This window comes from Camponotus vicinus, unplaced genomic scaffold (genome assembly GCF_025532165.1).
Source record: "Camponotus vicinus isolate PSW18456_S1 unplaced genomic scaffold, iyCamVici1.0 SCAF_2, whole genome shotgun sequence".
Lineage (NCBI taxonomy): Eukaryota > Metazoa > Arthropoda > Insecta > Hymenoptera > Formicidae > Camponotus > Camponotus vicinus.
In genome coordinates this window covers 13,096,886-13,116,304 of record NW_028141956.1, presented here as the reverse complement: position 1 = coordinate 13,116,304, position 19,419 = coordinate 13,096,886, and the positions used below count along the sequence as shown (strand labels likewise).

At 31.4% G+C, this 19,419-nt stretch overlaps 5 protein-coding genes across 9 annotated transcripts; 2 read left to right on the top strand and 3 right to left on the bottom strand.

Annotated features, from left to right (window-relative positions):
• Positions 1-275: 275 nt before the first annotated feature.
• On the bottom strand, positions 276-2,881 carry LOC145966777 (uncharacterized). The gene is made up of 3 exons (XM_083091117.1): positions 2,669-2,881; positions 1,736-2,405; positions 276-410 (listed from the first exon to the last, which is right to left on the bottom strand). The coding sequence occupies exons 2-3, from the start codon at positions 2,383-2,385 to the stop codon at positions 344-346; spliced, it is 717 nt and encodes a 238-aa protein (XP_082947243.1). The 5' UTR covers positions 2,386-2,405; positions 2,669-2,881; the 3' UTR covers positions 276-343.
• Positions 2,882-3,451: 570 nt separating this feature from the next.
• Positions 3,452-5,935, bottom strand: LOC145966746 (uncharacterized). Its single transcript, XM_083091072.1, has 2 exons — positions 5,772-5,935; positions 3,452-5,508 (listed from the first exon to the last, which is right to left on the bottom strand). Exon 2 carries the CDS (start codon positions 5,486-5,488, stop codon positions 4,835-4,837), a length of 654 nt encoding a protein of 217 aa, XP_082947198.1. The 5' UTR covers positions 5,489-5,508; positions 5,772-5,935; the 3' UTR covers positions 3,452-4,834.
• An 817-nt stretch (positions 5,936-6,752) lies between these two features.
• Positions 6,753-9,873, top strand: LOC145966198 (receptor expression-enhancing protein 5). Of its 2 annotated transcripts, none has more exons than XM_083090120.1 (4): positions 6,753-6,998; positions 7,471-7,703; positions 7,780-7,915; positions 8,039-9,873. In XM_083090120.1, the coding sequence occupies exons 1-4, from the start codon at positions 6,872-6,874 to the stop codon at positions 8,080-8,082; spliced, it is 540 nt and encodes a 179-aa protein (XP_082946246.1). In that variant the 5' UTR covers positions 6,753-6,871; the 3' UTR covers positions 8,083-9,873. The 2 variants fall into 2 exon arrangements, with proteins under 2 accessions (XP_082946246.1, XP_082946245.1); XM_083090119.1 differs by having other exon boundaries at positions 6,754-6,998; positions 8,036-9,873.
• Positions 8,481-16,935, bottom strand: Gudu (Armadillo repeat-containing protein gudu). 2 transcript variants are annotated; one of them, XM_083090117.1, is made up of 10 exons: positions 16,560-16,935; positions 14,862-15,165; positions 14,256-14,459; positions 13,950-14,036; positions 13,518-13,766; positions 12,472-12,903; positions 11,406-11,810; positions 10,954-11,175; positions 10,408-10,523; positions 8,486-9,963 (listed from the first exon to the last, which is right to left on the bottom strand). In XM_083090117.1, exons 1-10 carry the CDS (start codon positions 16,610-16,612, stop codon positions 9,930-9,932), a joined length of 2,106 nt encoding a protein of 701 aa, XP_082946243.1. In that variant the 5' UTR covers positions 16,613-16,935; the 3' UTR covers positions 8,486-9,929. The 2 variants fall into 2 exon arrangements, with proteins under 2 accessions (XP_082946244.1, XP_082946243.1); XM_083090118.1 differs by lacking the exon at positions 16,560-16,935 and having other exon boundaries at positions 8,481-9,963; positions 14,256-14,464; positions 14,862-14,957.
• Mrps21 (mitochondrial ribosomal protein S21) lies at positions 16,752-18,907 on the top strand. Of its 3 annotated transcripts, none has more exons than XM_083090123.1 (5): positions 16,752-16,911; positions 17,560-17,674; positions 17,778-17,856; positions 17,948-18,081; positions 18,450-18,907. In XM_083090123.1, the coding sequence occupies exon 5, from the start codon at positions 18,452-18,454 to the stop codon at positions 18,722-18,724; it is 273 nt and encodes a 90-aa protein (XP_082946249.1). In that variant the 5' UTR covers positions 16,752-16,911; positions 17,560-17,674; positions 17,778-17,856; positions 17,948-18,081; positions 18,450-18,451; the 3' UTR covers positions 18,725-18,907. The 3 variants fall into 3 exon arrangements, with proteins under 3 accessions (XP_082946249.1, XP_082946250.1, XP_082946248.1); XM_083090124.1 differs by lacking the exon at positions 16,752-16,911 and adding an exon at positions 16,921-17,423 and having other exon boundaries at positions 17,948-18,146; XM_083090122.1 differs by lacking the exon at positions 16,752-16,911 and adding an exon at positions 16,926-17,423.
• The last annotated feature ends 512 nt before the right edge of the window (positions 18,908-19,419 follow it).

Genomic DNA, 19,419 nt, shown 5'->3' with positions numbered 1-19,419 from the left:
TACATTACAATTATCAAAAGATAATCTATATAAAAATCTATATAAAAAAGTATGTAAAAATCTATATAAAAAAGAATTCATATAATCCATTCTATGGAATATAATTTAAGGATTTAAATTTATCTGTGTTAACAAAAATTTATTTTTAATATATAAATAATTACGAAGAGATATTTTTTATGGTATAGGAGATTCGAATCATTTATTAATAAAAATATGAACTTGTAAAAAAATACAAATTCCTTTATTAGTTTTGTTTTATTTGCGTTTATATATATTTATTTGGAATTTAACAAAATTGATATGCTAGATTATTGTTTGTTAATCATATAATTTTGTTTAATCATAAAATATATATACTGGACAATTTGCGGATGTAAAACGAACGCAGTCGAACAGTTTCGAGAACCCTAAAGAAAAATTGGAAGAAACGAATATGTAGATTTTCAACTCCGAACGATGGCTATACCTCTTTCTAGAAACAGACAGATGTACTACAATCCGTGATCACCATCGCACACGCACAGTTTTGTTGACCGAGCGAACCTTTCCGTAAGAAAGAAGATGACTTGTATCGCTCAGATCGTCGCTGTGATCTCGTGAAAGCATTAATTTTATGATATTTATTCAATAAAAATTGTATTAATTTTATTATATTTATTCACAGTAAAAATCTTTCGTAGAAACAAATATATATTATTAATTCGCATTCGAGAAGAATAACCAATTTAATGGTAATATGAATAAAGAGATACGAAAGCATACATTTTTAAATATTCAAATATGTTAATCTATAACTTCAATTTTCTCACACAATTTGTTATTGTTATTAATGAATTATTAATTCTTTCTTAGATTTACTTGCGCAAATATAAATCTATTCTACATTTATTATGCAATATGAATATTGGACAATAATACATTGATTTATGAAATATTAAACAAAGAGGAAGAAATGAAATATTTTGAGTTATTGATACAGATAGATACGAATACAAAATATCTGTTAATATGCTCGAAAATTCATTTACAAACTCATGTAACTTTCCTGTTTTCTCTTTTGTTCTTTCCTCTTTTTATTCTTTCTCTTTTATGTATACATTTGCTTTATATAATTTTTGTAACCGTTTTCATTTAAAAATTTATTTATAAATATTGAAATGTAAGGAAATGCACAAAGATATTTCAACAATAATTGCGCAAAAATAATAAAGACATTATAACCTAGTTTTGTATAAAAGCTCGTAAACATTTATGAATTATTTTTAATTAAATTACAATAATAATGGTTTTCTCGAAACACAATTTTCTTTCTATTAATAAAAAAAGTATCTTACAATTGGACATAATTAATTATTTATAAAAAAAAGTAAATGCTGTTTCTTCTTTATAAACATTTTAGGTTTTTTTTATTTAAATTTTTTTATTAAACCAATATCTAAATCAAATATTAAACCATATTAAACCAAATCTAAATTTTAAAAAATGTCTAGATATTTGAATGAATATATCATTACAGTTCAAAATCGAAAGAAATCAAAATTTATTGGCTACAAACAAAAAAGCTAAAACTATAAGAAAAATCGAAAATAATATTTTTATTAAACAAATATTGTTTATTATTCACTTGAATCTTTAAGTCAGCCTTCCTTTTACAAATCAACGCAGTAATATTATAACAGTATTGTAATACTTTTTCAATGTTTTGTACTAACAACAAGTGCAAATAACTTACAAAGTGCATTTCTCACTGCAAAAGGTGGAAATTTCGCAACTGTTCCTCATTTCAAACTGTCTTAGCCATATTATATCCGCTCGTTTAGATCCATTCCAACTTGACGAACATGTTTTCTCAATACTTACAGCAAATTTATAAGCAAATGTTGATAATTTTAATAAAAAGCAAGTTCTGCAAGAGCAAGGTAGCAATTGTTGACCTGTATTTGTAAATTGTAATTTTAAAGACTCTAAAAGCGATACTTCTTCTTGATATGAGAAGCTTACACCATTTGTTTTTAGTTTCTTATCATATTGATATTTCTCCCCTAAGGAATGACAACGTTTTATTTCTTCTGCTAAAGACTGTTTACAAATTCCGTGGATTTTTGCAATTTTTCTTATGGATGTATTCTTTCCAGATAATTTCTTTTCCATATAATCTTTTACCGCTGCTTCGTATTTTAGTTTCTTTTTAAGATATTCATCTTTATTATTCAACATTTTTATTTTTGTTTCTATCATATATTTCTCATCTGTATCTGGTATATCTTCTATAGATTTATTTTTACTTCTAATTTCGTTTACTATTGGTTCGATCTCATCCCTCACTTTCAAATATTGTACAATCAATTCTTTAAGTGTAATGGGTGGATTACATCGGGCCATTACGAATTTACGGAAGAAAACTAAAATATGTATACAGACTTAAAAAGGACACGTTAATTATAAACAAACGAGTTGCAATATTACAAAAACGAAGATGACGTGATCACGATTTTTGCATTACGTTATTCAAATCTCTTGTCTATGATCGTATTTATAAAAATTATAATACATGATTTTCTTAATTACGTACTAGATACATAAAACTTCAAAATAATTTCTAACATTGGTAACGTAACTTTTTAATGCATTAAAAAATACACAAAGTTAAACGTAAAGTACTTACAGAATAGATATCAAACAGCAAATATATATTTCGAGAAAAGATTTCCTTCTTACAGTTAAAATACTATGCGCTGTGTACTTTATCTTATTGTATAGAAACGACGATTAAAGCAATATCAAAGTGACTGAATTTAAGACTGGCAGTTATGTTGGAAGAATAAATAGTACATTATAAGCCGAGATCCCTAAACACAATACATGCTATACGCTCTTCCCAAAGTGTCCTTGATTTTTAACTGATATCATCTATATCATCGGTTATATGTACGAGTGTTTTTGATCAATTGCTAAACTTTCGATCAGTATCTCACACGTGTATACATATTGACAAAAATAAGTATATATTTAAATGTTGCATATTATTTTATATGAATTTCGATTTAATATACATAATGTAAAAAAAAAATTTCTACTAGAATTTATAATTTGTACATATGTCGTAAAATAAACTACTTTTTGTATATTATTATTTTATCGAAAAGCACAGATCGGATATTTATAATATGCATTAATTCAAATGCAATTTCTATCGACATGTTAATGTTTCATAACACATATTTTACATTACAATTATCAAAAGACAATCTATATAAAAATGAATCCATATAATCCATTCAATAGAATATAATTTAAGGATTTAAATTTATCTGTGTCAACTATAATTTATTTCTAATATATAAATTATAACGAAGAGAAGATTCTTTATGTTATATAGGAGATTCGAGTCATTTATCAATAAAAATATGAATTTGTAAAAGAATACAAATTCCTTTATTAGTTTTGTTTCATTTGCGTTTATATATATCTATTTGGAATTTAACAAAGTTTATATGCTGAATTATTGTTTGTTAATCATATAATATGTGGATCGTCAACACCGAACGATGGCTATATCTCTCTCTAGTAAAGGATAGATGTACTACAATCCGTGATCACCATCGCACGCGCTCAGCTTTGTTGATCGAGCGAACTTTTCCGTAAGAAAGAAGATGACTTGGATCGCTCGGATCATCGCTGTGAAGGAGTATCTCAAGAAAGCGTTGATTTTATTACATTTATTCAATAAAAATTTTATTAATTTTATTACATTTATTCACAGTAAAAATCTTTCGTAGAAACAAATATATATTATCAATTCGCATTCGAGAAAAATAACCAATTTAATGGCAATATGAATAAAGAGATACGAAAGCATACATTTTTAAATATTTAAATATGTTAATCTATAACTTCTATTTTCTCTCAAAATTTGTTATTGTTATTAATGAACTATTAATTCTTTCTTAGATCTATATGCGCAAATATAAATATATTTTACATTTATTGTGCAACATGAACATTTGTCAATATTACATTGATTAATGAAATATTAAACAAAGAGAAAGATATGGAATATTTTGAGTTATTGATACAGATAGATATGAATACAAAATATCTGTTAATATGCTCGAAAATTCATTTACAAACTCATATAACTTTCCTGTTTTCCCTTTTGTTGTTTCCTGTTTTTCTTTCTCTTTTATGTATACATTTGCTCTATATAATTTTTGTAACCGATTCTATTTAAATATTTATTTATAACTATTAATTTATTAAAATGTAAGGCACAAAGATATTTCAATATTTATTGCGCAAAAATAATGAAGATATTATAACCTAGTTTTGTATAAAAGCTCGTAAACGTTTATGAATTACTTTTATTAAATTACAATAATAATGTTTGTCTCAAAACACAATTTTCTTTCTATTAATAAAAAAAGTATCTTACAATTGGACTTAATTAATTATTTATAAAAACAAGTAAGTGCTGTTTCTTCTTTATTAGCATTTTAGGTCCATTTTAATTAAATTTTTTATTAAACCAATATCTAAACCATATTAACCAAATATTAAACCATATTAAACCAAATCTAAATTTTAAAAATTTTTAGATATTTGAATGAATATTTCATTACAGTTCAAAATCGAAAGAGATCAAAATTTATTGGCTACAACAAAATAGCTAAAACTATAAAAAAATCGAAGATATTTTTTTTATTAAGCAAAAATTGTTTATTGTTCACCTGAATTTTTAAGTCAGCCTTCCTTGCATAAATCAACGCAGTAATGTTATGACAGTATTGTAATACTTCTTCAATGTTTTGTACTAACAACAAGTGCAAATAACTTACAAAGTGCAATTCTCACTGCAAAAGGTGGAAATTTCGCAACTGTTCCTCATTTCAAACTCTCTTAGCCATATTATATCCGCTCGATTAGATCCATTCCAACTTGACGAACATGTTTTCTCAATACTTACAGCAAATTTGTAAGCAAATGTTGATAATTTTAATAAAAAGCAAGTTCTGCAAGAGCAAGATAGCAATTGTTCACCCGTATTTGTAAATTGTAATTTTAAAGACTCTAAAAGCGATTCTTCTTCCTGATATGAGATGTCCATATGACCGTTTCTTATTTTCCGATCATATTGATATTTCTCCCCTAAAGAATGACGACGTTTTATTTCTCGATCTATAGATGTGAGAGGAATTCCGTGGATTTTTGCAATTTTTCTTATGGATGTATTCTTTCCAGATAATTTCTTTTCCATATAATCTTTTACCGCTGCTTCGTATTTTAGTTTCTTTTTAAGATATTCATCTTTATTATTCAACATTTTTATTTTTGTTTGTATCATATATTTCTCATCTCTATCTGGTATATCTTCTATAGATTTATTTTTATTTATAATTTCGTTTACTATTGGTTCGATCTTATCCCTCATTTTCAAATATTGTTCAATCAATTCTTTAAGTGTAATGTCCATTACGTATCGGTCCATTACGAATTTACGGAAGAAAACTAAAATATATACATATAGAAATAAAAAAACACGTTAATTACGAACAAACGGGTTGTAATATTACAAAACGAAGATTTCATGATCGCGATTTTTGCATTACGTTATTCAAATCTCTTGTCTATGATCGTATTTATAAAAATTAGATAACATGATTTTTTTAATTACGTGTAGGATACATAAAACTTGAAAATAATTTCTAATATTGGTAACGTAACTTTTAAAATTATTAAAAAATACACAAAGTAAAATGTAAAGTACTTACAGAATAGATATCAAACAACAAATATATATTTCGAGAAAAGATTTCCTTCTTACAGTTAAAATACTATGCGCTGTGTACTATATCTGATTGTATAGAAACGATTAAAGCAATATCAAAGTGACTGAATTTAAGACTGGCAGTTATGTTGGAAGAACGAATAGGACATTATAAGCCGAGATCCCTAAACACAATACATGCTATACGCTCTTCTCAAATGTCCTTGATTTTTAACTGATGTCATCTATATCATCGGTTATATGTACGAGTGTTTTTGATCAATTGCTAAACTTTCGATCAGTATCTCACACGTGTATACATATTGACAAAAATAAATATATATTTAAATGTTGCATATTATTTTATATGAATTTCAATTTAATATACATAATATAGAGAACATATTTCTACTGGAATTTATAATGTGTACATGTGTCGCAGTAAACTACTTTTTGTTTATTATTATTTTATCGAAAAGCACAGATCGGATATTTATAAGATACATTAATTCAAATGCAATTTTTATCATGTTAATGTTTCATAATGTGTTTTAACACACATATTTTACATTACAATTATCAAAAAACAATCTATATGTTAAGAAAGAAATATATATAATCCATTCGATATGTTTGGAGATTTAAATTTATCTTGATTATAATTTATTTCTAATATATAAATTATCACAAAGAGAAGATTCTTTATGGTACAGCTAGGAGATTCTAGTCATTTATTAATAAGAAAATGAACCTGTAAAAAGAATAAATGTTTCTTTTTTTTTTTTTCACACATTTATATATATATTGTTTATATATATTTGTTTGTCAGAATTTAACAAAATCTACATGCTGGATTATTGTTTATTGATGATACAATTTTTCAAAATCTATATAACTGCACAATTTGTAGAACAAACGCAATCGAAACGGTTTCGAGAACTCGAAAGTGGAAATGGAGGAATCGAACGCGTCGATCGGTCGACATCGAACGACGGCCATGGCCATATCTCTCTCTAGTGACGAACAGGTGTACAATTCGTGATCAACGCCGCACACGCACGGATTTGTTGACCGAGAGAAACTCTTTCCGTAAGAAAAAAGAAGATGGCCCGGATCGTCGCCGTGAAGGAGTATCTCGAGAAGGCGTTGAAGGACGAGAGCAAGCCATGGGTAAAAATATTCACTCTCGCGGAGGAGAAGACCGGCGTCGATCGACTATACATCTTTGTCGGTGAGTTGCTCCGTGAGGAGCAATTACAAAGGGTTTCCAGTCATTCCCGTTGATCGGAGGCCGGCTTATACCTCGTAAATTTAGATAATTGTTAGTCACGTACGCAAATGTCAATGCAATCTCGTGGCCTCCCCGCGAGTCGTTATCGTGCGGTATTCGTTACGCAATATTTTTTTCTCTTGTTTTTTTCTCGTTATTACGTCGCCTCGTATTCACGAGATGAGAACGCGCGCGCTTCGCATTCCTTCCGAAAATCTGCAACCTGTTGATCCTTGCCCGGGGATCATGGTGCGATCGCGTGGCAGGCTGCTCTACATCTTACCTTGATAATTTATATTTGTACAATAATACTTTATATTTGTATAAGAATATATTTTGGAGAATATATATATATTTTTTTTAATATATATATATATTATACATGTTGGAGTAATTTGAGCAAGAATATATTGCACACATTTATATTATTTAGGCTCGTTGGTGCTGCTGGCCTTATACCTGGTATTTGGATTGGGACAACAGCTAGTATCTAATATAGTTGGTTTTGCTTATCCTGCGTACCAATCTATGAAGGCGCTGGAAAGCCCCACAAAGGAGGACGACTCAAAATGGCTTACTTATTGGGTCGTTTTCGCTGTGTTTACTATAGTAGAGTTCTTCTCTGAATATATTGTCTGTTGGTTTCCCATCTATTGGCTGTTCAAGGTATAAAACTTGAAAGATACTGCTTTTAAAGACACTGTCGACGACAAATGTTACAAATCATGTATTTATGATTCAGTGTATATTTTACGTATGGTTGATGGCACCAACCGAGTACAATGGTTCCTTGATTCTGTATCGCCGTGTCATCCGTCCAAAGTTTACCCAGTATCAGCCTAAATTAGACAGATTATTGTCCAATGCACGTGATACAGGTAAGACTTAACAAAAATAATTCAATTCCTTTAAAAAAAAAAAAAGGAAAATGAATGTTACAGCAGAGAATTATTTGTGTCTGATAAAAGTAGAAATATAAACACATGTTATTATTATAGCAGTTAAAACTGCTGCGGAAGCGTTGCTGACCAACAAGCAAGATTAACGGAGCTGCAAGTCAAGTAAATAGAAAGCCCATTTGTGTCTTTCCCTTTTTACTCATTCCTAGCAGAAGCAGCATGAATTTTGTGCTTTGCTGAGTATTGGGCGTTCTACATTATAAGAAATGCAAGGTGACGAGAAGAATGTCAAACGTAAATTTCATGTAATCAAATACAACAAGCGCTGTCCAAATGATCAGGAATGAATTTTTGTCCAAAATTACGAATAGCAGATATGAAATATAAAAGAAGAAAAATCTAACCTAATCCTGCTTTGTAAAAGAAATCATTAATTATTTGAGTAATCATTAACGAAGTAATCAATGGTTTACTCAGAGGGAGATTTTTTGTTCTTTTATGTTTCATAGTTATCAGTTGTTTGTAACATATAATCTTTTAGAATTACAAAGTAATATGATTCAGGAAATTTTCAGCATAGTCCGGAAATTGGCTGAATTTTGACTCGTTCGGGACATCGCTTATAAAGTGATTTTCGAGTGAAATTAAAAATAAAATTTGGAATGTTCTTGTATAGTAGGATAGGATACCGTCGCGTGTTTTTGCCATTTACGTAATCATTGATAATATATATATATGTAAGTGTACTTTATTCTTAGAATGTTTCACCAACGATTTCAATTATCTGATGATTTAACTGATTCCTCGTTTCTCTGTAGATTAATACGCGTGCGTGCGCGCGTTTGTTACCACGCTAAATTCTCAATTGTAAATCAAGCTTTTTAAAATCAATTTTTATGTAATATTTATAAAAATTATATAAGAATTATATTTATAAAATTTATATCTTCCAAATATATACTCCAAATCTTAAATCATTTTACTTATATCTTTTAAATTATGCGATAAGATAAACTTTATCCTAATGGAATGAAATATAAACTTTTCACTGTTTTGCATCTGTCACGAGAATCGAGCTTATCATATATATATATGATGACACTGGTAACAAACGTATTAGCTCCATCTTATGTATTATAGTAATGTTAATTATCACGTGTGCCAGTAATTGCTTGGTTCTCTATCTTAAAATATTTGCTGTATCATTAGGTAAAATTCGATTAGATAAATTTCAAGTGTTGGTGAAATTAGCTAGTAGGTAAGTTTCTACGCACAACTGATAAAGAGCAAATGTTTGATTATTAAAAAATGGCAAAGATTTGAAGTATTAATCACAAATGGTATATAATGGTTTGGGGAAGTGGTAAAATTTAATAAAAATATTTATATTAAATTTTTAATAAGAAATGTTGCCATTTAATTATTATGTATCTACCGTAGAAAAGCGAAACTTTTGCTGAATGAAGGAACCTGAACCTTTTACAAGTCAGTGAAGATGAAAGCATAACTAGCTTAAATTTGTATCAAATAAGTGAGTAAAATGACATCGTACTGGCATCCGATTGTCTCTTCTCTTTTTTCTTAATTATATAATAATAATATTCTACGTACATTTTGAAATTTCGATTTTGAAATACAGAATTAAGCTTATATGTATTGCTCAAATATAAGCCGTCGTCTCGCATAATTTATTAGTTATGATTGTATATCTGGCAAGGTTGATGTTCCTCAATTATGAATCAAATATCCGTATCCTGTGAGAAATTATCAACAAATTTTCTGTATCTTTCTTCCATTATTGTTAAAACTCCTCGTATAGTGTTACCAGTTGTTGCCAGCACAGGAGAATATTAAGAAAAATTGTAAATTTAGAAATATTGACGGAAATTGTGCATAAATTGCCATTGACACGCATTAATAAATATCTTTTTATTTTATACACTCGGCTTTTTCTCTTCCTGATATTGTCTTTTATACTGATAACTAATGTCATTCATAGACGAAAATCAGTTTCCTGTAATGTGCTCCTGTGAAGAAATTAAATAATTGTACACACAATAATATAATTTTTCAAACAATTTAAACTTAAAGAGCATAAGCAGATGTATAAATGTATAAATTTGAAAGATACGAGCGACTCTGTCTATGGATTTCTCGAATATTAATAATAAAAGTTGCTAGTCGAATGATAATTTTACTAAATGACTTCCTTAATCACAAGTCTTTTGATATTTAATTTAAGTCTCTTTAATATTTAATTTAAAATATTCAATTCAAGTTTCTTTGAACATTAATAAACTAACAAAACAAACATTTCAGAAACATTAAATAAAAAGTAAAAATTATTTCCTCGTATTTTCTTATAAAAAGTGAAGCAAAAAAAACGCAAGTCTGTTTCACAACATTCAAATAAAAACTGTCTGTTAAGCTCTTTAAGATTCAACTATGCTAAAAAAATATGAAAGAATTACGTTTCTTTGAAGTGGAATTTCTCCGCTGTCAATGCGAGTTTTCTTATGTGACGAATTGTGGACGCAGCTGCGATCTGCACTTCCGGATCGTCCGAACCCACCAGGCGCAATACGTGCTGTTTTTTTTTTTTTTTCAAAGTATCATCATTTTCAAATCCGAATTCTCGAAACAAAACGAAAAACGCGAGAATAATCCCGACAATTTATCATCTTGGTGCGTCGAGATGATAAATTGATTTAATCCAAATGTTCGAAGCGTTAAAAAAGCGTAATATCTGAATTCTTCTTTTTCTGCAGAAAATTTTATCTGCACGAGTGACTATCGATTCGTATTAAAACGACACATTTATATTGTAGATATTTTTTTGCAACGCTAACAGTTATAAATTGATGCACTTTTCAGTGATTATTAAGGAAAGATATTCTATCATTTTTTTCACGGGAGAAAAAAAATTTTCGAAAATTTTATTTCGTGGAATTTCCCTTTAATATAGAACGATCTCATTAATGTCGCGTATGTAGGTGACGTTAAGCGTCTAATTGTACCTTAATAACGCCACAGGTGTGCATGGTCACGCAATTTAAGGGCTCCTTGCTCAAATGATACACGGCGATGCAGACACCCTTTAATACGTCCTTGTTCTTGCTAGTCATATAATTAACGAGCGGTGCAACGGCGTTTAGTTTGCCAAATTCGTAACTATTTCGATCCCACTCGCAGCAATAAGCTATCGCTAACGTTAGATTTGCCCGCAAATTTTCGTCATCCTAAAAAAAAAAAAAACGAAACATCTTATTACTGCATATCTTAATTAAAAATATCTAATAAAAAAGAAATTTTACATTCAAGTGCTTTTGCTTCGTGGAAAAAATAGAGAGTAAATTCCTATAATTAATTAGTATAAAATGACATAGAAAGGAAGACTCATTTTTATCAATTGTTTTTTTTTTCATGAGAAGCATCCCCGAGAAAAAAGAAGTATTAGCGCTAAGCTAACAGTTTCCACGAGGGCGGCCAATTTCCTCACGACCCCGTGATCCGTCAGGATGCCCAGATTCTCGGGATCGGCGGCGATCTCCGCGATCATGGCGCAGACCGCGGCGAGCACCTCCGTGTCCTTGCTCTCCAGGAGGCTGACCGTGAGCTCCAAACCACCCACGAAGGCGCGAACCATTTCCGACGAGTCCTTGGCGTGCCGGATGCAGGGCACCAGTGCGAGGCAGGCGTTACGTTTGATCACGTCGCTCGGATGCTTCAGCAGGGACCAGACCAATCGCACCCCGTCCAGCCGGTGCTCTGGATCGTTGATCATGTCCATGCATCTCTCGTCAACGGCGCACTCTTTCAGCACCAACGGCACGTTCTCGAGTAATGGCTGATACGTGGCGCTCAACAATCTGATCTGCAAAGGTCCGGGAAGGAGTTAGGTACATTCTGCGGAGTCGCCAATAATGAGGTGACGAGGAAACGTCAGGCGACGCGATTCATCGAGAGCGATGCTCGTCATTTCTTCGGAGCGCAATCCAATTATCACCTCATTTGGAAATTATTTCTCAAACAAGGTCAGGTGAGAAATAATTAAACGCAAGTGGGTCAATGCAGTAATATGCCGATGATGAAATTAGAGATTATTATAAAATTACGCGAGGAAAATTAATCTAATAATCGTGTTCGAGAATAATCATTAAGAGAACTGCGACTATCGATTTTATTCTATACAGGACAAATATTTGTAGATAGCTTCCAAATGCACATTTTTTGCTCTTTAAATAATAATTTGGGGATGTAAAAATGTACGACATAAAACCGTCTGCAGCAAATAGAGTTTCGAGTAAACTTCATATATAATACAGCTTTATAGCTTTTCTATCTATTCTAGCTATTTCTATACATCATAACTTTGAGGATATTTATTCTGTTGCATGTATGTTTGCTTTATCATTCAATTGAATTCAAATATAAACATGTCAAACAGGAGGACTAAAGTTTGGTCCAACGTCCAAAAGAGAGAGAGAAGGAAATGGCCGACAGAAGAGAACTTTCCAGCATTGAACGGTCTTTACCAGTTTCGGTAGACCCTCGTTAGTTCTCAAGACGTCCCTGTTAGCGGGATCCTTGCAGCATTCGGCGAGAGCGCCCACGACGTTGGCCAACACCCGCTCGTCCTCGTTCTCCTCAAGTAGCGGCACCAGCGAGGCCACCAGACCGTTCTGATTGAATCTCGTTACGTTCTCCGGACTGATGGCGCACTTCCAAACGCTGCCGGTCACCGCGGCCAGTAGCTGCTTGTTGACGCGCACCTCGTCGCTCTGCACAAGCTTGCAGAGCGGATCCAGACCGCCGGACCTACGCACCATCGTCCGGGTCTCCCGGTTCGAGGCACATTTGAAGATGGCTAGGGCGCAATTCTCCTTCAGTTTCACATTGTCGTTTCTCAAGTGGCGCACCAGCTCGTCGATCATGCCCACGCGCTCGAATGCTTCTCTGAAAACGTTCTGCAAACTCATAGAAATGTAATACCAGCCATAAGGAGATATTTTGATTAAGATAGATTGCAATTAGTTGATAAATACCGCTTCAAAGTTTGAAGCTTATAAATTTAATCCTTTCTTAATTATTAACTTAATCATTTTAATTATGTGTTTAATAATCCTTATATATTTGTTTATATTAATTGAATTTGTTTTTTATAGTTGCTTTAACGATAAGTAAGCTATAAAGAAAATTTGGTAAACCATAAATACTGCTTCAAAGTTTGAACCGGCCTATAAATTTAATTCTTTCTTAATTATTAACTTAACCATTTTAATTACGTGTTTAATAATCCTTATATATTTGTTCGTGTTAATTGAATTTGTTTTTTATAACGCGATATATTTTATAGTTGATTTAACGATAAGTAAGCTATAAAGAAAATTCGGTGAACCATAAATACTGCTTCAAAGTTTGAACCGGTCTATAAATTTAATTCTTTCTTAATTATTAACTTAATCATTTTAATTACGTGTTTAATAATCCTTATATATTTATCCTTATATATTCGTATTAATTGAATTTGTTTTTTATAGTTGCTCTACGATAAGTAAGCTATAAAGAAAATTCGGTAAACCAGATCAGCGCACTGCTGCACGACGCCCATTGTCGGTATGATCAGCTGTGTATGCTTCGACTTTAGGAAGCGTGACATAAGACGGACAACACCATGTTTGCGAAGCTCCTCCTTGACTTTCGGACTGCTGCTCAAGGAATCTAGGACCTTGGCGCAACCTATGGCGACTGCCACGAGTTCCTTGTTGACCTCACTCAATTCGTCGTACGGTCGACGGAGAATCTCATTTGGCACATCCATCACATCTAGCTAACAAAGTAATTATTTAGCAATATTTAGAAGATGAAATTTTAAAAGATATTAATACGCTTCGATATTCAAAAATTGTACGTATAATAATTTTGGAAAAATCTCGAAATTCATTCGTTTTATCGATGTATAATTTCCCATATGGAGTGATTAAAAATATGAGTAATTACAAAGATAACTCACTATAAGTGGTATTCCACCACGAATTCGAATCTGCTTCCTGGCTTTCCTGACTCGAGCTATAATCGCCAATGTTTCTGCGGTTAAAATCTGAAAAATGAAAATAGTTAAACATGGTTTATATGATAAAATTTAGATGAAACAAAATTAATAAGTAAAACGCGCGATAATTACGTATCTAAGGATTTAAATATTTAAGATTTTAGTATTTCTAACTCGTTGGCTGATAACCGAATTCTAATATAAGCTTCAATCGACGATTAGTCGATAAAATTGAAAAAGGCGTCAAAATTGGGATCGATGAACGACCTGGATATCTCTAGCGGGATGCTTCAGCATTTGGATTAACGGTGTCGTGATGTCCAAGTCGATCAAATATCGCTTCATCTCCGTGGAAGTCGCAATTTGCAATAGCACCGACAGCGAGCCATTCTGACACTTGATGTCGTTCGTTTCCAAAAGGTTCACCAAAACCTCGAGACCGCCCATTTCCTGGACAGCCTTTTGTATGATCTGTACTATCACGATTAAATTTAACCGTGGAAATGAAAGAGAAAAAATTTTTATTCATTTCCTTATAAAATATAATAAATCTTTATTTTGACAAAGATATCTATATTAATTATTTTATAATAAAATGAATAGATTTTATAATAAAATGAATAGATTTGTCTAAGTAAAATATATATTTCTTATTGCTTTATTTTGATATAATAAAATTTATAATAAAATTAATTTAATATAATAAATATAATTTAATATAATAAAATTTATTATATTTTAATAATATAATTTAATATAATAAAATTTATAATAAAATTAATTTTATTATGAAAATGAATAATTATAAAAATAAATAATCTTATTATAATAATTTAATTATAAATTTTATTATCAGTGAAAAATGAAAGGAACCTTGTCGGTGAGATCGTAATCCTTCAGCAGACACAAGGATACCATGGTGGCGGTTTGATTGCCAGCCTTCATGTACTTAATGAGCTTTTGTATATGCCAGAACTCGGAAGGTACTTCCGGGTGATCTTCCTGACGATATTTGGCTTCTTCTTCGCCCTCCGATTCTAGCTCATCGTCGGAGCTCTCCTCTTCGGCTTTTTCGCTGATAATACGCACTCGAGGGCCATAAGATTCGCCAGTGAGTAGAGATATCTGTGGCTTCGTAGTCTCGGGTTCAATCGTCTCTGCGATTTCTGGCTCTGATCTACAGAAACGAAATTATAATAAACTCGTTTAATTTTATATTTTGAAAGTTTTATCTATTAAAAATGATTTGTTAGAGATCTTTTTCTCCTTCTTCAAATCTTAGAGAGAATGCACAATGATTCGAGATTAATCTCAAATTTTTAATATAAAAATATTTTAAATCTTAAAGTTTTTTATTGGAATAGCTTGAGTTACATAATGTATGATATTCCAAAGTATCATAAACTAGAAATTTTTATGGAATATCAATCTTGACGATGCAATAAAAAAACCTTTGCTTATACTTTTGATTAACTTGCATTTGTATGAGGCTTATGAATTCTTTTAGGAACATTTAGCACAATAAAGTTTTCAAAATTATTTTCTTACAATTAGTGGTATAAATATAAGAATTTGAAGACCTAGATAACATATATATATTCTTAAAAGATATCTAAAAACGACTTAAAGACGACTTAAAAATGACTTATCATCATTTAGTCATCTTTAAGATATTTTGAGGTGACCTATTGTGCTGCCCGAGAGAGAAATTCTCTTTCTTGGAGAGAATTTCTTTTTTGGTTTAGAAAAAATTTCTTTTCATACAAATTTTCTTAAAAAAGACAAATCACTAAAATTTATAAAAACAACATTGGAAAAAATCCAGCTGCCTAATATTAAAATCTGTAAATAACAAGCGAACGAATATGGGATTAAAAATATCATGGATTGGAAAAGTCAATACGCCGAATTCATCCATCAAAGAAATTTAAATTGGCGGATAAATTTTTTTGCACGAATATAAATTTCTCCTCAAAAAAAGCTTTTGTAGTATATATCACTTTGATATTGGGATTTGAGCTGGTGGGTTCATGTAACTGCCCATCACGAAGAGAATGGCCATTTTCGAGAAGATTTCTCGAACATCGAAATTCCATTAATCCTCTTTGGAAAGAAATGTCGGATATTTCCAGTAATATCAAGTTTAAAAAAATAAATCTCCAAGATTTGATTTTGACATGGTTCGATAGAAAAAAGGTATTTTAGAAAAGGAGCGAAAAGAAAAAGTATTGCATATTGAGTACTTGTTAAATATGAGTTGCACACACACATACACACACACATACAGAAACATGGAACAAAGCGGTCGTTGATTATTAATGAAGAGCTTGTTCCTCCCTCCTCCTGATTCCATTTTCCACCTGATTCTATCTGGTAACTGAATAGATTTATACGATATATTTTATTATATTTGAATTGTATCCCATACAATTAATGGTATAAATTAATAATAGATTATAATCTCTTTCTGCTTGTAAAATAAACAATAGCGTTAATACAAAGGCAAAACTAAACCAGTACGGATTTATGTGATTCGTTTTTGCATAAATTCATTTGTGTCAATTTACTTACTCAACATGATTCACCTCCTGTGGCACAATTTCTTTCTTTTTCTTCGGAGGCATTTTTTATGCAGTAAACATAAGTTTGCGATAGATTTTCTCTTTTTTTTAAACAACAGCTAAAAGAAATCTTTTTCGAGAGATATTAATCTTTGAGCTCGCCGACACGTTTGACAATCACCACGCTGGAATAGAGTACTATCGATCAAACAATTATCGCCAATTTCGTTTGAAATCCATCGTCTTGCCCAGAGTAACGAAAATTTGACACTTCAAAAAAAAGCGAACAAAACATTATTGATTGCACTTTTTTAAAATACCGGTATGCGTCATCGTTATTTATGCGATATTGCGCGCCTGAAGTAAGCCACTTTCGAACATGTCAATTTTCATTTAGCGCACGATCCCTCTTCCCAAATTCTCAGTCATTTTTGAAAACGTAGGTATCGCATAGAAACTTATCGACACGTTTTGTAAAAACGCACGCCGTAAAAATGTCACGCAAATTATTGATAATTCTCCGTGTTGAAAGCGCTTCGTAAAATTATGCGCATCCTCTTCGAAAAGTTTATTCGACACATAACATCAATTCAAGGAAGAGAACACTTTAGTCGGATGAAATATGGAAGCGCCTCGTAAAATCTCATCGCATTTGTCGTTCAAAAAATTCGTTCTTAGCGAAACGACGTGATCGCCGCGAAAATACGCGGAAAATCAACCGGAAAAGCTGCAAAAAAGACCGCACGCATGTGAACAAATGTTCATCATACACATATACGCTTCGCCATTCGCCGTCATTTTACTCTTACTGTCGTTGAATATCTGGCTCTGCATATGTCGATGGGGTTTCGGTTACAACCTGAAAGACAGAGAGGTCACAAATATTTACAGACTCCACATCTCTTTATTTTTCATACGTTACCCGTAACAATAATACATCGCTCTCTTCTGAATCGCAGAAATATATTTTTCCACCAAAATATGTGCTTAAAATATTGATTTTTTTGCAGATCGTTCATTGCCTGGTGGTCTACTTTATCATCATCACGCTGCTCAACGTGATATTTTTAGGGCACATAAGATTCTTTGGTCATTATCCCCCGGAAATGAGGGATAATTAATCAAGTATATTGAAAATAGCGTGATGTTATAATTATAGAATGTCATAAAAGACGACGGGAATTTAATCTCATTTCATATTTTTCAATTCACATTTTTATTTTTACAGGTATATCGTTCGTTAAGGCACATCTTTTTCAAGTGATTTGAAACTTTGCATCAACAAAGAGAGAATGATTTATATCGGGGTAATTATTATTTTTACAGAAATTTCTTATAAGATATTACACAGTCTTTTTACTTTATCGTTTGAAGCTATTTTCTTACTTTAATTTGCAGCGACTAGATGGCATTACTTGCTTTGTTTTGAGCCGACAGTGCACAAGAGAAGGGTTACTAGTTGTGTCACCTAGAATCAATAGTGTGGGATATTAATTTACAAGTGAATTAGTGATCTTTCGTGATATCTTTTAGTAAGTAAAGTATCTCTCGTTTGATGGATATACGTCAAAAGTGTTGGTAGTTGAGAAAATTAAAGGTAGCATGATTAATTCCTAATCGTAACCTAACCTAAAATCCGTACAACTAACGCGCAATAACATTGACATCGATTCTTTTTGAATTTATAACAAAAAAATAATTTTTATTATTTTTCTGCCATTAACTTTAGCAGACATGTATCTTAAATTTTTACATACGTATATATTTAATTTTTAATGGATAAGTATATGTGTGTATTGTACATTTGCTATATTTTATCCAAAATGCTTTAAAAAAAAATCTGCTCCAATTTTTAAGACAGTAGATACAAAAATGTAATTGCCAATATTTCGTTTTACAGAGATGAGTTTGAGAAGACACGCTCAATTCATCAGTCGTACAATTTTGGTACAGAACAACGACGTGGACAAGGCATGTCGCATATTAAATCGCATATTATCCAAAGAGGACATATTTGGCCAATACAGACGCACCAGGTACTACGAAAAGCCAACCTATGTCAGACGCAGGATCAATTTTGAGAAATGTAAGGCAATTTACAACGAAGATATGGAGAGGAAGATTGAATTTCTTCTACGAAAAAATAGAGTGGAACCATTCCCTGGTGCATCATAAAACTACAGATATTAGTTTCAATTGTACAATTGCGAAGCTTTCTACAAGTTTATTTACATGATTTAATTTATGAATGCTGGTACAGAAAAATAGAGAAAATGTTTTATCGCAACAAATATTGATTATTTCTATTATTTATGTATTGGTGCATTTGGTATTAAAAAAATTTTTTTTTTCCCATTACTATAGTCGCTAATATTCCAATGCATATTTAATATCGACAGATTTTGAAATATGTATTTCCATAGTTCCATATAGGATATAAATTAATTAACGTGTTATTGTGCATTCTACAAAAATATAGTTTGCATTAAGAGAATGGAGAATCAATAAGTAAATACGCGAGATGATGGATCAACAACACGACGGTTTAAACGCTAATGCAGCGTCAAGGAGCGAAATAAAAAATCATCCTGGCGGACAGAAACGCATTTTCCTGTTATCTCGCGCCATAAGTAACTCAAGAAAGTCAGCCTGCGCAGAAAGCTCGTTTCTCTCTTCCTTTTTATTCCCATCCCTCTTTCGGTGAGCGACTTTCATCATCTTTCTTTCGCGAGAGAGGCGAGAAAAGACAAAACGCCCGGTTGGTCGGTTGGTTTTCCTGGCAACGACTCCGCCAACTTGGCGAAAATTGAATAGATAGTGGTGTCCCCGGTCATGCCAAGTTTTCCTAGCGGAGATGTCGGTGAGGGAGA

Coding starts and splice junctions, on each gene's coding strand:
- LOC145966777 (XM_083091117.1), bottom strand. CDS start 2,385: ATGGCCCGATGTAATCCACCCATTACACTTAAAGAATTGATTGTACAA. Junction 411..1,735: donor TGCAGTGAGAAATGCACTTT/GTAAGTTATTTG, acceptor ATTTTTCTTTAG/GGTTCTCGAAACTGTTCGAC.
- LOC145966746 (XM_083091072.1), bottom strand. CDS start 5,488: ATGGACCGATACGTAATGGACATTACACTTAAAGAATTGATTGAACAA.
- LOC145966198 (XM_083090119.1), top strand. CDS start 6,872: ATGGCCCGGATCGTCGCCGTGAAGGAGTATCTCGAGAAGGCGTTGAAG. Junction 6,999..7,470: donor TCGACTATACATCTTTGTCG/GTGAGTTGCTCC, acceptor TATATTATTTAG/GCTCGTTGGTGCTGCTGGCC. Junction 7,916..8,035: donor GTCCAATGCACGTGATACAG/GTAAGACTTAAC, acceptor TTATTATTATAG/CAGTTAAAACTGCTGCGGAA.
- Gudu (XM_083090117.1), bottom strand. CDS start 16,612: ATGCCTCCGAAGAAAAAGAAAGAAATTGTGCCACAGGAGGTGAATCAT. Junction 13,767..13,949: donor GTGGTGGAATACCACTTATA/GTGAGTTATCTT, acceptor TTACTTTGTTAG/CTAGATGTGATGGATGTGCC. Junction 12,904..13,517: donor TGCAGCAGTGCGCTGATCTG/GTTTACCGAATT, acceptor ATGAGTTTGCAG/AACGTTTTCAGAGAAGCATT.
- Mrps21 (XM_083090123.1), top strand. CDS start 18,452: ATGAGTTTGAGAAGACACGCTCAATTCATCAGTCGTACAATTTTGGTA.